A 16,432-nucleotide genomic window follows, 5' to 3' on the forward strand; every position below is an offset into this window, starting at 1 on the left:
TACATCATGTGCAAATAGTGACAGTTTAATTTCTTTCTTACCAATTTTGATGCTTCATTTCTTTTTTCTTATCTGATTGCTGTGGCTAGGACTTCTAGTAATATATTGAATAAAAGTAGCTAGCATGAATATCCTTGTCTTGTTCTTAGTGGGAAAGCTGGTCTTAAAAGGAAAGCTCTCATTTGTTTTTTCCCATTGAGTATGTTAGCTGTGGTTTCTTCATAAATGGTCTTTATTATATTAAGGTATGTTCCCTCTAAATTGACTTTATTGAGAGTTTTGGTTATGAAACAATGTTGATGTTTGCCAAATGCTTTTTATGGATCTGTTGAGGTGATCATATGATTTTTACCTTTGTTTTGTTAATGTGGTGTATCACATTGATAGATTTGCAAATATTGAACAATCCTTGCATTCCCCACAATAAATTTCACTTGATGAATGATCCTTTCAATGTACTGTGAATGCAGTTCACTAACCTTTTTTGTTGAGGATTTTTGCATCTGTTTGTCAGAAATATTGGCCTATAGGGGCACTTGGATAGCTCAGTTGGTTAAGCGTCCAACTTCAGCTCAGGTCATGATCTCGCAGTTTGTGGGTTCAAGCCCTGAGTCAGGCTCTGTGCTGACAGCTTGCTCAGAACCTGGAGTCTGTTCCGGATTCTGTCTCCCTTTCTCTCTGCCCCTGCCCCACTGACACTCTGTCTCTGTCGCTCTCAAAAATAAATAAACATTAAAAAATTTTTTTTAAGAAATATTGGCCTATAGTTTTCTTCCTTCCTATCTTTTCTTTCTTTCAGTAACCTTGTCTGATTTTGGTATCAGGGTAATGCTAGCCTTATGGGATATATTTGGAAGCTTTCCTTCCTCTTCTTTTTTGGAATAGTTTGAGAAGAATAGGTAATAACTCTTCTTTAAATTTTTGACAGAATTCATCTGTATATCCACCTGTTCCTGAACTTTTGTTTGTTGGGAGTTTTTTGATTACCAATTCAGTTTCATTACTAATAATTTATCCATTCTGTTTTTCTATTTCTTCCTGATTCAGTTTTAGGAAGTTGTATGTTTCTAGGAATTTATCCATTTCTTCTAGTTCCAATTTGTTGGCATATAATTTCTTGTAGTTGTTTCTTATAATCTATTGTATTTCTGTGGTGTAAGCTGTTACTTCTCTTTCATTTCTGATTTTATTTACCAGGGTCCTCTTTATTTTTTTCTTTGATGAATTCTAGCTAAAGGCTTATCAATTTTGGTTATCTTTTCAAAGAACCAACTCTTGGTTTCATTTATCTTTCCTATTTTTTTTTTTTTTTTTACTCTATTGTATTCATTTCTACTCTGGTCTTCATTTCCTTCCTTCTTCTAAGATTGGGGTTTGATTGTTCTTTTTCTAGATCCTTTTAGATACAAGCTTACATTGTTTAATTGAGATTTTTTTTTTGGTAGTCCTGTATTGCTATAAATTTGTTTCTTAAAACTACTAATTTCTCTGCATCACAAAGATTTGGAACCATTATGTTTTCACTTTCATTTGCCTTCATGTATTTTTTAATTTCCTCTTTGATTTCTTGTTGATACATTGGTTCTTTAGTAGCATACTGTTTAGTCTCCATGTGTTTGTGTTTTTTTCCAATTGTTTTCTTGTGATTGGTATCTAGTTTCATAACCTCATGGTCAAAATATATGCATGATCTGATTTCAGTCTTCTTCAATTTATTGAGACTTGTTTTGTGGCCTAAAGTGATCTGTCCTGGAGAGTGTTTCATGTGCATTTGAAAAGAATGTGCATTTTGTTGTTTGTAGATGGAATGTTCTATAAATATCTCTTAAGTCCATCTGGTCTGCTGTGTCATTGAAAGACAGTTTCCTTATTAGTTTTCTGCATGGATGATCTAGCCATTGATGTAAGTGGTGTGTTAAAGTTCCCTACTATTATTGTATTAGTGTCCATTTCTCCCTTTTTGTGAATATTTGCTTTAGGTACTACAATTTGGGGCAGATATTTACAATTTTTGGATCTTGTTCGATTGACCCTCTAATTGTATGCATGCCCTTCTATGTCTCTTGTTACAGTCTGTGTTTTAAAGACTATTTTGTCTGATATAAGAATGCTACCCAGCTTTTTTTTCTTCCTCAATTCCATTTGCATGGAATATCTTCTTCCATTCTTTTGCTCTCAGTCTGTGTGTCTTTGGGTCTGAAATGGTTGTAGGCAGCATATGTAGGGGGCTTATTTTTTTAAATCCATTCTGCCACCCTATGTCTTTTGATTGGAACATTTAGACCATTTACATTTAATTATTGGGGCACCTGGCGGCTTGGTCAGTGGAGCATGCAACTCTTGATCTTGGGGTTGTGGGTTTGAGTGCCACATTGGGTGTAGAAATTACTTAAAAATAAAAGTCTTTAAAAAAATAAAAAGTAATTATTGATATGTATCTACTTATTGTCATCTTGTTAATTGCTTCTTGTGTCGTTTTTCTCTGTTCCTGTGTCTTCTCTTGCTCTCTTCCCTTGTAATTGATGATTTTCTTTAGTGTTATGCTTGAATCCTTTCTGTTTATTTTTTGTGTAACTATTACAGTTTTTCATTTTGTGGTTACTATGACATGCATATATAACATCCTAGGTATACAGTAGTCTGTATTAAGTTGATGGTCATTTAAGTTTGAACACATTATAAAAAAAACTTTAATCATCCCTCTACATTTTATACATATATTGTCATATTTATATCTTTTAATTCATAATTTTCTTCTAATTATGGTCTTGTCTTTTCCAGTTAAAGAAATCCCTCTAACATTTCTTGTAAGGCCAGGTTAGTGATGAGGAACTCCTTTAACTTTTGTCTGGAAAAAGGTCTCTCCTGCAATTCTGAATAACCTTGCTAAGTAGAGTATCCTTGGTTGTAGGTCTTTTCCTTTCAGCACTTTGAATATATCATGCCACTCCCTTCTGACCTACAAAGTTTGTGCTGTAAAATCAGCTGATGGCCTTATGGGGTTTCCCTTATATGTACTTTTTGTTTCTCTCTTGCTTTTAAAATTCTTCATCTTTAACCTTTGAAATCTTAATTATTATATGTCATGGTATGGATCTCCTTGGGTTCCTCTTGTCTGCAACTCTGTTCTTCCTGAACTTGGATGTCTGTTTCCTTCCCCAGGCTAGGGAAGTTTTCAGCTATTATTTCTTCAAATCAGTGTTCTGCCCTTCTCTTTCTTTTTCTGAGACCCTGATAATGCAAATGTTTGTTTGCTTGATGTTGTCCAAGGCATCCCTTAACCTTACCTTAACTTTTTTTTCTTTGTGATGTTCAACTTGGGAGCTTTCCATTATCCTGCCTTCCAGATCACTGATCCATTCTTGTACCTCCACTAATCTAACATTGATTTACCTCTAGTGTACTTTTCATTTCTGTGATTGTAATCTTCAACTCTGATTGGTTCTTTTTTTTTTTTTTTAATATATTTTCTATCTTGCTGTTATGGTTCTGTGTTATTCCACCCTTCTCTCCAGTCTGATATGATCTTTATGATCATGACCTTAAACTCCTTATGAGGCACACTGCTGATCTGTTTCATTTAGGGTTGTTTCTGAGGTTTTGTCTTATTCTTTCATGTGGAGCATATTCCTGTCTCGTTTTGCTTTTCTGTTTTTCTTTCTGAATTAGGTAGAACAGCCACTTCTAAACTTGAAAGAATGGTCCTGTGTGTGGTCATTCCTGTGTAGACTGTGTGCATGGTGACTCTGGCTGGCTGCCACTGGGGCCAGTATAGGCTGGGGATTCTGGGGCACTTGTGCTGGGACTGCACTGGTGGGATGGCCAGAGCTGAAGTGGGCATAGGCAAGAAGAGACCTGACAGGACAACTGTAGTTGAAGTAGGTACAGGTCAGGGAGGTTCTGGAGCTCTCTGCAGAGAGGGGACCCTGGGAGGACAGGGGATGAAGCTGAAGCTGAAGTGGCAGGATGTCCCAGGTGATGAGCACAGAGGGTGACCTCTCAGGGCAACTGGTGCTGAAATGCTACAGGCCTGGAGTGTTCTTGGATGCTTTGTGCCAATGTAACTTTGGTGCAATGGCTAGAGCTGTAGTGACCACTGATCAGAGGTGTCCTGGTGTGTGGTACACTGGGGCCACCTCGGTAGGATGGCTGGGGCTAAGTGTGGGCCAGGGCCCTGGTGCTTGCTGCAGCGGTAGGCCATTTAGGGTGCCCAGATCTTGCTCCCATCCATGCTATCAAGATTGAGAGGGAATGTATACACTGGTATCACAAGCCCCTCCCCACCCAAGGAGAGATCCAATAGCTCCCCAGCCATTTGGCAGGGTCGTAGGGGTGGTTCCTTTATTCCGGTTGCCCTTTTAAGCTGTGGCTATTTTTTTTTTTTTTCTGTGCCTCAGGGCAGATGAATCTGCTCCAGGTCCTTCAGTCCTATCCCTCCCCTTTGCAGTTCACAGCATAGGGATTGGGGGCTCCCTTTGTAACTGTGTCTCCTCTCTTGCCATTCCTATATGGTCTCTCTCTTGTTTTGCAGAAGCTGTTTAGTCAGCCCTTGGTTCTTCTTCAAAAGGAATTGCTCTATAAATAGGTGTAGATTTGTTGTGTCCCTGGAGGAGGTGGGTTCAGGGTCTTCCAACATTGCCATCCTGGACCAGAACTCTGTTGTTCACCCACAACTAGGGTTTAAAAGTTAATTATTCACCACCATTACCATATTACAGAATCTAAATTTGACTACATATTTACCACTATCACTGAATTTTACACTGCCTTATGTTTTTATGATACTAGTGTCCTTTTATTTCCACTTGTTAGGCAAGTCTATTGGTGATGAATTATCTCAATTTTCATGAGGGAAAGTCTTTATCCCTACTTGATTTGTGAAGAACGGCTTTATTGGTTACAGTATTTCGGGTTCACAATTTTTCCCTTTCAATGTTTTGAATATACCATCCAGTTCTCTTCTGGCCTAAAAATTTTGTTGAGAAATCTGCAAAAGTCTTATGGAAGGTCACTTGTATATACCTTGCTGCTTTTAAAATTCTGTGTTTCACTTTTAGTAATTTATAATGTGTCTCGGTGTAGCCCTGTTTGGGTTCCTATTTGGGGTCCTTTGGACCTCTTGGATCTGGAGGTCTATTTTTTTCCCCAGGTTTAAGAACTTTTCTGCCATTATTGCTTTAAATACAGTTTCTGGACCTTTCTCTTCTGGAATTCCCATAATGTGAATATTATTTCTTTTCATTATATCCTAATAACCCCCACAGGTTTTCTTCACTCTTTTTCATTCTTTTTTCTTTTCGCTCCTCTGACTGGATAATTTCAAACGTCCTACCTTCCAGGTCGCTGATTCTTTCTTCTGCCTGGTTGGATCCACTTTTGAAGCTTTAACTGAATTCTTCAGTGTGGTGATTGTATTTTTCCAGCTCTAGGATTTCTGTTTGGGTTTGATGGTTTATGTTTCTTTGTTGAACTTCTCATTTTGTTCATGAATTGTTTTCCTCGTTTTATTTAGTTGTCTGGGTATTCTTATAGACTATTAAACTACTTCAAAGGATTCTTCTGAATTCTTTGACAGTGCATAGATCTCTATTTCTGTAGGGTAAGTTATTAAGCTTTATTAGTTTCCTTCAGTGGTATCACATTTGTCTGATTTTTCATGATCCTTGATTCCTTATGTTGGTATCTGCATTTGAGTCAGTGGTCTCCTCTTCCAGACTTTGCAGGTTTGCTTTGGCAGAGACAGTATTTCACGAGTCAGCTTAGTTTGGGCTTCTGGACAGGTCTGCTGGTAGTGACTTCGGCATGTGAAGTCTTCTCTTAGGGTCTGTTTTTGGACCAGGCAACTCTTTAAGCTCTGAGGCCAAAGGTGGTACATACACCACTGGCTGAAACAGCTAGATAGGACTGCCGGTTTGTTCCCCTAAGTGAGGCTGTAGGATGAGCTCCATGGTTGCCTGAATTCTCTAATCAGGCTTACTAGAACTGGGTACTATACTTAGCAGTAGGGGAGACTATGAATTAGTTTTCCTGCCCTGGCTGGGCAGCAAGACAGAACCCAGGGTCTGCATGGCTCACAGTTTGGGGACTCAAATCAGGTGAGAGTGTGCCCTGAATATTCTGATCAGATGAAGCCACCAATTTTGCTCTGCAGATAGGGAAAGCCATAGACTCTGCTTTCTGTTCAAGTGCCACTGTAAACAGTGGGTGGACTATGCAGCTTCCTCTGTGTTTTGGTAAGGTTCCTTGGTCAGGTGGGCTGATGGCTGTATTCAGCTATACGTGGGACTATGAATTAGTTTCTCTGTTGAGGTGCAGTGGGAGAAGCAGCTCCAGGGCCATGAAGGCTCTTGGTGGTCTTGAGTCAAGCTGACCCATGCCCCAACTTCCCCCATCAAACAGGGCCCCCGGCTTTACTCTAGGGGTGGTCAGTTCTACGGTTGCCTCTTGGCTCAAGTGATGCTGGGTTAGACAGCAGATTCTAGGTATTCTCACCAGCCCTTCCCATCAGATGGGGCCAAGGACCATGCTCCGTAACAAGTGGGGCCATGATTGGGATATCCAGCCTCAGTGGGACTTGGAGGGCCCCCTTCCAGCAACTCTCAAATTTTCCCAAACTGGCTTTCTGGTCAGGAAGGACTGGGGGAGCCACACTCCACAGTTGGTGGGGCTACGACCCAGCTCTTCTGCCTGGGTGCAGACAGAGCAGGCTGCAGAACCTACAAACTCATTTGAGGACCCGGATCAGGTAGGCCTGCACCCTACCCAGTCCTGGTCAGCACGTACCACTGCCTTGGTTTTGCAGATGAGTAGAGCCACTGGTTGAGACAATACTTGGGCCCTCCAAGCACAAACGTGGTTGGCCAAAATCCAAGTGCTGGTCGTTGGAAGTCCCTCCCCACTTACGTTGCAGATTCCCTTGCAATCCCCTTGGGGTGAAACCACGGTAGGGGCTCCCACAAAACGACCCACGATGCTGGCGGTGGCGCTGGATGTCTACTCTGAACTCTTGTCCCTCAGGGCGATCCGCAGGCTTAAGGGGACCTCTCTGTGGGGCTCTACTGGCCCGGGGAAAGGCAAGGCCAAGTCAGCACAGAGCCGCTTCTCTCACCCTTCCAATGCAATCTGCCTCATTCTCTGTGCCGCAGGGGGCGCTTCAGCCTCGGCCCTGTGTTCTCAGATTCTCTCAGTGGTGTCTCGTTCATGAATAGTTGTTAGTGGTTCTTCTGAAGGGGAATGAATTCAGGAATGACCTATGTTACCATCTGGGTGACGTTACTGCTCTTACTATGCGATACGCACTGTTTTGAGGACTTTCTAGGGATTAACTTCCTTAATCCTCTCAACCACTTTATGGGATAGGTACTACTATTCATCCCATTCTACAGACGTGACAATTGAGGCACAGAGAGGACAACAAGGGAACCCTTATCTGACTCACGTCCCATCTGCTTTTGATCGTGACAGTGGAACTCCTCACACTGTCCCTCTGCTTCCTACCTCCCAAGAGCAGGCATCCCTCTCCTCCATCACGGCAAACAGTGTTCTACTGCCCTTTGTTGGGCCCTCTGTGTAACATTTCTGCTAGAGATGGCAAATTCAGTGGAGGAGGTAGGAGATGCAAGGGGAAAGGAGGAACAAAGGGACTTTCCGACTCTTCGGACGCTGGTGATAGCAGGACTCCATTTGTTAATCACCACTTCCCCAGGACCTCCCCGCCAAAAAATGCTGGTGGTGGGACTGGAAACCCACATCAGTCCCCTTCCCCACCAGAGCCTACCTTGGGCCACTGGGGGCTTTCCAGCCTCCCTCTGGATGAGAGCAGCTCCCCCACCCGAGGAGGTCACCCTGCTTCTTCCCTAAAATGTGGGTTTAGGCTTTGAGCTTTTAACCAGGGGAGACACAGGCCTCGAAAGGACTTTTTCAGGTCACATGGCTTGCAGGTGTCAGAGCCCAGGGTGAACCCAGGGGTCCTGAGGCCAGGGTTCTTTCTCCACTCCAGGGGCTGCCATTCTGTATGAAGTCTCCTCACAGCAGGAGGGCTACCATTCCCAACGCTGCTCCCTTAAGAAAATAGTGAACATCTCACAAAAGAGCTTTAGGAGAGTGTCTGATCCCAGGTTAGGAATGACCTTTACCCCACCAGTTAAAGGAAGAAAACCAAAACACTGTCCCTTCTTTTCTTGTATTTGCATACAATGTCCAGAAGAAACTTTCAAGGACAAGACTGGCCCAAGGGTGGACTGACATTCACCTCTTTTGAATACTGAGCCACGTGAACTTAGAGCCTATTCAAAATACAGATCCCTTTAAAAACACTCTTTCCTGAAGCCCCAGGCTGGGAGTCAGGACTCAGGTTCTGGTCCCGCCTCTCCCACACACTGTAACTTTGGGTAACTCACACATAGTCATCTACAAGGTTCCATTTAGTTATAAAGGTCTATCGTTTGAGACTCTTCAGCTAGATTCTCTAAGGGGAGAGATGGGACAGTTTTGGAGTCTTCTCAAAAAGTCCTTTTGTAATCCTTGGCCCCGGGGGCATTTGCCCCACCCAGCTAGACGCCACTCCCTCCCTGGGACTCAGGTCTTCAGACCAAGAGGACCAGGACTGTTGTGTGAGTCAGGAGGACAGAAGGTGCTGATTTAAGGGAGCAGACTGAACACACCTCAGCTTTTAGAGACGTGTCTATCTAGGTTCAAATCCTGACCTTGAGCGGTAGTCATTTAAACTCTGAGCCCAAAGTTCCTCATCTATAAAATAATATCATCTTCATGGGTTAAGAGGGTTGAATGAGATAATATTTGAAAAGCACCTGCACATAGAAGGTATTTAACAAATGTTACCATCTTTTCTCGGTCCCTTCATCAGAGCAGCAAGAACACTGGGACACAGAGGAGGCTGTTTTGTCTTTCGGTTGGTTTTCTTACGCAAATCCATGAAACACAGACTACTCAATTGGTTCTCCTAGCAATTTTGTTGCTACACACCCGAAACTATGTAGGCTTCTCACACCACTGGAGCAGAAAACAAAACCCACCCGACTTTGCCAGCTTAGGACTTCAGGGGGCTTAGTTTTCATTTGTCTGCATGGAGAAGACAATGCCAAATGGCCTCTGGGAAATGGCACGATGAGTCTCCAGCTGGGAGGGGGCAGAGTAGGGAGAGGGGGAAGGGAGAGATGGAGGACGTCAGCACTTCCTGAGGCTTCCCAATGCAGCAGGACTGGGAGCTCGGGGCGTGAGGGCTCTCCGCCATTTCATGGAGGACCTTGGGCTCCTCCAAGTCTCTGAGCCTTCGGTTCAACCATTACACCTACATTACAGGTTTGCTGTGATTAGATTAGACACCTCGGAAGTGGTCTGTGAATGTTAATTTTTCCTTCCTTCATTCTTTAAGAGCAAGGAGGCAAAGGCCTTCAAAGAGGAGACATTCACACAACTGCCTTGTAGCAAATGGGCCTGCAGAGATTTAATTGATGTAGAAAATACAGGCTTGTCACCAGAGTTGGTTATAACACGTGAGCTAGCCCCGAAGCACACAGAATGAGCTAAACAACAAAACAGACTTTTTCCCCCCATGGCAGACTGATGCCCACAAAGCACGTGGGAGAAGTAAACAGTTTCTTAGTCCCTGACAAATGCACGGAGGGCTGGCAGAAATTTGGTGTCTATGTAGGAGAGAGGCAAGGGCTACCCCATAGCTTTCGAGACAAACGGGGGGGGGGGGGGCATTTTATTTAACAGTGGGACAGATGTCAGAGTACATCCCCTCTGTTGGGAAGCAGGGTCTGCAGGGAGCTCAGAATCCTCACTGCCAATGCCAGGTGCAGCCTCCCAGCTCCGAGGAAGGGTGGCGGGGTTAGAAACAAGAAGAGAAAACCAAGATGAGGACCAGAAGCCATCCCAGACTTTTCGTATGGCTTGGTGGCTTCTTGAAAGTTGTGTGCTTGCGACCCTGAGACTCTAGCAGGGAGGGCTCTGGGTAGGAGCCTGAGGGAAGGGAGCACTCCTGAGGACAGTCGAGTCCCAGGAGAGAGAGGATGAGCAGCAGAGCTTCCAGGGGCTGGGGGTGGAGGAGGGACAGCTTCCAGCAACCTCTGGCAGGGCTCTGGGCCCGATCCTGAGATAGTCAAAAGGAGAGACCAAGTGCTCAAGAAAGGAGACATTTAAAAAAAGAGAGAGGTCTGATCTCTATGATGCTGAGGTATTAGAGCCTGGTCGGAAGGTACAGACATGCGGGGGGTGGGGAAGCTTTGTTCTGGTAAATTAAGGACCACACACACAGAACCACGGGAGTCCCAGCACTGAGTGCCCTGCGGGTCCAAGGGATCAACTCCGCTCCCAAGGGAGGCCCTTGGCCTTGGAAGGTAACTCCTTTAATCCCTCCTCCTCCCCTGGAGGGGCCCTTGGGGCCGATGACCCCCCACCAGTGTTCCTCGTCCACACAGGAGCTCACAGAAGTCCACACTTTGCAGCCTGAGAGACATGGTCTCTGGGGGCAGCTCACGGTTTCGGGCCCTACCATCGTTTCCATCCAGCCCCGGCCCCCGTGGCTCCTCTGAGTGGGGAAGTTGGCAAACGGGGGAGGACAATGCTTTCTCAGAAGGAAGAAAGCACAGGCAGCTCCTCAGGCACTTGGTCTGGGTGCAGGAGAGGCTCAGGGCCTCAGTAGTGATACACCTTCAGCCTATTGTTCTCATCCAGGCCCAGCTGCAAGTAGTCAGAAGAGGCTGCCAGCCTGGGCCCTGAAGAGAAGAGACGTCTGGCGGCGAGGTGAAGGAAAACTCCGCGGTCAGTTTAGTGCGTCCAGCGAAGGACCAGAGGCCAAACGGGGCCGTCCTTGGACCCCCGGGGCCCAGCTCAGCCATCCTAGCAGCTACAGCAGGAACGGAGCAAGGCTCAGGGACCAAAGGATACGACTTGGGGTCATTCTTGTAACGCTGTAGCCACTTTCGGTTAGCCTCGATCAGGCCCTGGACGTCGGTGCTGCCCACCTCGGAGACCTGGGGATGGGCCCGCTGCAGGAGCCGCAGCTGCTGGCTGGGAAGGAGGAGCACGGCATGGGGAGGGGAGGAAGGGGCTGTGTGGAACAGCCCACAGGCCAGCACTTCTCCCTCCTCCCCTCTACACGACAGCCTCTGCCTGCTTTAGCAGCTCAAAGCTTCCTCTGCTGGGGAGAATGCCCCTCGGGGAGGGCGAGCATCAGGTCCCCAGAGAGGCAGTGGTGAGCCCCTCCTCTGGTGAACACTCCTGACGTCAGCCTGGTCCCGGTCACGCTCAGCAGCCAAAGCTCTCCCCTCTCTTGACTCAAATACCCACCCAGCCTCAGCTCCCAAGCGGGCCAAAGGGTAAATGACAGTGCTTAGGGTTGGGGGCCTGTGGGGTGGGGACGCAGAGGACAACTTGGCAAGGCAGAAGATGAATGGGAAGTTAACAACAGGTTTAAATAATTGCCCATCTGTCCTTCCCACTGGGTGCCCCTCTCGTGCCAGATGTTGCTCAGCAGGGCTGAGGGAAGAAAGGAGCCCATGAAGCAGACAACGAGCTTGATGGCAAAGACAAAAGCCACACTCAAGGGCAGGAGGGGCCTGGGGAAAGAGCAGGGTCCCAACAGGGGCTGATTTCTCCCTGCAGAGATGCTACCAGGCAGCTTCTTCACAGAGCCAAGCCAGGTGAGGACAGCTGCCACGGGACCCCAGTGTTTTGGCCTTTTCTCTCAGCGTGGAGAGGCACCTCAGACCCGGGCAACTGCGTGACTTGGAGGCCTGTCCAAGCTCGCTCTCCATGACCAGAGTTCTCCCCTGGCAGGAGGCACAGCAAAGCAGCAGGGCTGTGTGGTTCACCCGAGGGACGCTTACCTGGCCGACACATAACCCAGCCTGTTCTCCAGGGGGGCAGGGCCGGTGCTGAGGAACGGTACTCCAGCTGGAAAAGTGGGGGCAAATCGTTCAGAAATGGGCACTGGAAAGCAGCCACAGCAGGCTGCCTCCCGGCTCATCGGCACCTCCTGCCTCGCACAAACACACAAAAACAGGGCCCGTTTCAGTGGTTGCAGGGGAGAGACAGATGATAGGAATTGTCCTATTATTTCTAAAACTTAATCTGCTTTTCACATTCTTCACCAGGACTGAGAGACCAGGTGAGCACTGCCCACTGCCCACCCTCCCCCCCCCCCAGCCCAGAAGCACTGGGAAGCTGGATGGCCAAGTGGTAAGGAGCAGAATCTTGAAGTCAGAGAAACATGGGGCCAAGACCCAGTGTGTTACTTACTCCCCGGGTACCCTGAAGCATCTCCCTTAACCTGAGTTAGTTTTCTCATCTGTAAAGTGGGGATAAATTAATACTACCTCAGTTATTAGACTCCCGCCGGCCCATCATACAGTGTACAAGATGGCATCTATTATAGTGATGAGGAGGAGGAGCTCTGAGGTTCTGCTGAGCTCTGGATCCCATCAGAAAGGCTCCAGAGGCGCCTGGGTGGCTCAGTCAGTTAAGCGTCTGACTTCAGCTCCGGTCATGATCTCTCAGTTCGTGAGCTCGAGCCTTGCATCAGGCTCTGTGCTGACAGCTCAAAGCCTGGAGCCTGCTTCGGATTCTGTGTCTTCCTCTTTCTCTCTGCCCCTCCCCCACTCACCTCTGTGTCTCTCAAAAATAAACATTAAAAAAAATTTTTTTAAAGGCTCCAGTAAATCATCATGACCCACAGAGCCTCTGGCCGCAAGGTGACCCACGGCCGTAATCAACAGACCATGCCAAAGCTGGGGGTGGCAAGGGGCAGGCAGAGGAGGGAGGGAGGCTTACCTGGAAAATATTTGCGCCACTTCTCCACCAGGAAGTCATCCACTGTTTGAGCCGCAGAGGAGGAGAGCCTGGGGCCCAGCCCCGGGTCCCAGGCCCACTGGGTGGATGAGGGTGTAGCCAGCGGCGAGGGTGAGAGCCGGGAGGGGCAGGCAGGAATGGAAGTGCTCCTAGCGGCCCGGGGCGGGACGTGCACTGGCGTGGAAGTGAAGAGAGGCAGTGGCGGCTGCGGGTTGAGGCTGCCCAGCATGCTGAGGACACCATTCAGCTGGCTGCTGATGCGCTGCAGCGAGCTGCTCAAGTAGTAGATCTTGTTGGGGAAGGTGGCACTTGTGGTCAGGTTGACTGAAAGGCAGGGACTTGACCTCAGCACCCAGAACGGCCCCTCCTCACCCCGTACGCCCCGTCTGCCAGACCACAGCCCCTCGGCTCATGGGGAACAAGGGGGACGGCAGGGCTTCCGTGGTCCAGAAGGTGCGGAGCGGAAGCTGGCCAGGGGAAAAAGCCTTCCAGGGTGTGGGCAAGGAAGGAACAGGAGACGGCCCTCTGCCCCTTTGCAGACCAGAGCAGCAGAGAGAACCCCTCCCAGAAGGTGGCGCTGGAAGGTCTCTGCACAGTCAGGGGGCCCCTGATTCTTTCTGCCCTGGGTGCTGGCAAACCCCGACGGGGTCCCTCCTTCTGACCAACCCTGAGTACCTGCCCCAGACCCTGGCTCCCAGAGGCCTGCGCACACCGAGCTGAAGGAGGGGGGCTGCCCCTCAGGCCCCCAAGCCCCTCCCTCTCCATGGATACTGTGGTCCCCCTCTGGGCTGATGCCACCACTCACGGTGAGGCAGGGGGCAGGATTCAGAACTTGCGCTGCTCATGTCTTCAGTGTCGCTGAGGTCAAAAGTCACCACCTTCTTGGGGGGGGCACCTCTCAGAACGTCCTCATCTGGGGCCTGAGAGATACAAGCAATAGTTAGTGCTGACCCCTGCCCTGTGCGTTCTGCCCACCGCTCTTGCGACGTGTTGAGGTTTGGGGGCTCTCTGGGACCCCAGGTTCTGGGAGAAGCACATGGCACAGGGGGAGGGAGGTGGAGGCTAAAAGGTCACAACGGCCTGAAACACAGGCAGCTGGGACCACAGCCCCTTCTCCCTGGCAAACTCCCCCTACAGGGTCTGTTCACCCAGGCTTCCCTCCTGCCTCACCCACACCTCTGGCATCCGGGGGGAAAGTCGACCAGGCCACTAAGACATCCATTCCTAACACGAGGGGCACACTTTTCCTCAGGAACCATGGCAGGGGGAGGGCAGGGGAGGGGCCAGTCCCTCTCTCAAGAACCTGCAGCAAGAGGCTCTGGGTCTGCTCGGGACCCCCCCCCCCCCCCCGCACAGATCTGTTCAACAAATGCAAAGTCGAAGCCGCTGCCCTTTTCACCAGCTCGGGAGCCCCAAAGGCCCAGCACCCCCGCAGCAAGAGACCAAAGAACCCAACCACATCCCAGGAACGGCAGGAGGCGGCTGTGGCCACAGGGCCGCACCTCTTCCAGAAGAGAGGACTCCAGCTGATTCAGCTTCTCCTCTTTCTTCTTCAGCAGGTCGTGGCCCTTCCGCATGGCCGACTTCATCTCATCCAGGTGCCGGGTCTCCTGCAGCCAGAGAGAAGGGGGAGGACGCAAATGGGGCTACGCGCGGATGCGGGAGGCCCACCTACAAATTCACCTGAGAAATACTAGTTTTCATAAGGTCGTGAGAATGAAACGAGACAGTGCGTGTTACGTGCTTAGCGCTGTGCCCGCACCTGATACACTCTCAAGGGGTCCCTGCCATGCTCCAACTCCCCTATCAGCACCGAGCAGAGCAAGGACAGGGCCGGGGGCTGCATGCAGACGCCCCGGGAAGCCTGCCCCTCGCCAGCTCTGAGCATCCACACGACGCTAAGGGAGCTTCTGCCAAGACCCCTCTTGATGGCTCAGAGATCTGTGATCCTAACACAGAGTAACAATGAAGTTTCTCTCTTCTCATTGGAAAGTAGGGCGTCAGAGAAGCAATTCAGTCTTCTGCCCAGGGTGCTCCAAAGATTCACTTAGGAACCGAGTCTTTAATGTGATGGAACGGACAAGCAAAGCACTGGTTGTGAAGTTTTAAAAACCTGACTTGTACTTCTCATCTAGAAAATGAGAGTAACCACTACTTTGCACATCATCTACGGTCACATGAAGAGCAAACGGCCACTGGAGAAAGCATTCTGCACGTGCATATCGACATGCAAACGTAAGGTGCTTTCATCGTCGTGCAGACAACCTGCATCACCTGCCCCATCTCCCTAGAAGACTCATCCGGTGACCCCAGGGCCTGCGTGGCCACTGTCGTGGAGTCCCCAGAATCACCAAAGGTGGATGTTGCCCCACGTCCCCCAGCACCCCCGCCAGCCCCTCCCCACCACCCCCCCAAGGACTGGCAGGGTCCCCTCGAAGCTCCTGACCTCCTCCAAGTCCTTGCGCACGTCTTCCAGGGCCTTGGTGCCCGGTGGATCTTGGGCGGCTTCCTGAGCGCCGGCCAGCTCCTGGCGCCAGTGCTGCTGGGCGGCTTTCAGAGCCGTCTGCCGCCTCCGCATGGAGCGCGTCTGCCGCACCAGGAACTCCTTGGCACTGCGGAGGGCTAGCCCCTCGGCAGAGAGGTAGTGTCGGACGCTGTGGGAGGCCAGGGCAGAGGGGTTGGAGAGGGAAGCGAACGCTCCGAGAACCCCCTGCTGTGGGTCACTAGGCCACTTCCCCAGCAGAGGCTCGAGGGGAGCACAGACTACGCCGGGCTGGGCAGTGAGTGGATACCGCCATTAGATACCTACAGTGTGCAGCATGCTGCAGAGTCGTCCTGCCCTGTCTCTGAAAGGGAGGGGGCCGGGGGCCTCCAGACAGATGGCCAGACACTCCCATCAGCCTGACCCTCAACCAGAAAGCAGCAGATGCCAGCAGGCGGTATCGATGGTCCCAAGGGCACCTTCTGGGCTGGCCAAAGGGATTCCCTTGGTCCCTGGACCCAAGCCCCACCGGTGACCACAGCCACCTCATTTCAGTTAGCCCCAGATCTGTGAAGGCACCCCTTCAGCAAATGCTGGACCCAAACTAAGGCTATCAGGACTCACCTGTCCAAGGATAAGTCGGTCTCCTCCTTGCTCTGGGGGAGAGAAGAGGATACCTCTTTGGTCTGGTTCTAAGGACACACAGTAGAAAAGACCCACTGAATATTAGACACACTGCCAGCTCAAGGGACCCCCGAGCCCCTCCCAAGGGCCCGAACACAGAAATGGCTCCGCCAGCTGCTGCGCGCTGCCCGCTTACAGTTACCATCGGACCGACGGGGATGGGGGACTAGGAACAATAAGGCCCGGAGACCGAGGTTGCATATAGAGCGGAGCCAGACCCCCTCCTGGAGCCCCAGCCCGGCCACCCTGTCCCTTGCAAGGCACAGAGAACTCACTGTCCCAAGGGATTTCCTCAGGTCCTCAATGTGGAGATCTGGCTCAACACGTGAGGAGGCATTGCTCTCCTTAGCTGCCAGCTCATTCAACACCTCCTGCTTCCTCTGAGTTTCAGACTCCAGGTCGCTGTGATGGGAAAGGGGATTGGGGGTGGGGGAGAGGCAGGCTCCCATG

At 49.5% G+C, this 16,432-nt stretch overlaps 1 protein-coding gene and 1 long non-coding RNA gene across 13 annotated transcripts in view; one reads left to right on the forward strand and one right to left on the reverse strand.

The window, feature by feature from the left end:
- Positions 1 to 10,900, forward strand: part of LOC144612895 (uncharacterized) — a 35,717-nt gene extending 24,817 nt beyond the window's left edge. The window contains exon 3 of the long non-coding RNA XR_013550030.2: positions 10,702 to 10,900. This is a non-coding gene — a long non-coding RNA (uncharacterized LOC144612895). The remainder of the gene's footprint in view (positions 1 to 10,701) is intronic.
- Positions 9,442 to 16,432, reverse strand: part of CEP164 (centrosomal protein 164) — a 67,115-nt gene continuing 60,124 nt past the window's right edge. For 10 of the 12 annotated variants that reach the window (XM_078432793.2, XM_078432786.2, XM_078432789.2 and 7 more), the window contains 9 exons: positions 16,258 to 16,384; positions 15,923 to 15,990; positions 15,263 to 15,470; positions 14,319 to 14,426; positions 13,622 to 13,736; positions 12,799 to 13,140; positions 11,856 to 11,922; positions 10,915 to 11,037; positions 9,442 to 10,759 (listed from right to left, as the gene is read on the reverse strand). In XM_078432793.2, coding sequence (XP_078288919.1) covers positions 10,663 to 10,759; positions 10,915 to 11,037; positions 11,856 to 11,922; positions 12,799 to 13,140; positions 13,622 to 13,736; positions 14,319 to 14,426; positions 15,263 to 15,470; positions 15,923 to 15,990; positions 16,258 to 16,384 — 1,255 coding nt within the window. In that variant the 3' untranslated portion in view covers positions 9,442 to 10,662. The remainder of the gene's footprint in view (positions 10,760 to 10,914; positions 11,038 to 11,855; positions 11,923 to 12,798; positions 13,141 to 13,621; positions 13,737 to 14,318; positions 14,427 to 15,262; positions 15,471 to 15,922; positions 15,991 to 16,257; positions 16,385 to 16,432) is intronic. The other 2 variants (XM_078432788.2, XM_078432787.2) reach the window with 2 other exon arrangements.

This window comes from Panthera onca, chromosome D1 (genome assembly GCF_046562875.1).
Source record: "Panthera onca isolate mPanOnc1 chromosome D1, mPanOnc1 haplotype 2, whole genome shotgun sequence".
Classification (NCBI taxonomy): domain Eukaryota; kingdom Metazoa; phylum Chordata; class Mammalia; order Carnivora; family Felidae; genus Panthera; species Panthera onca.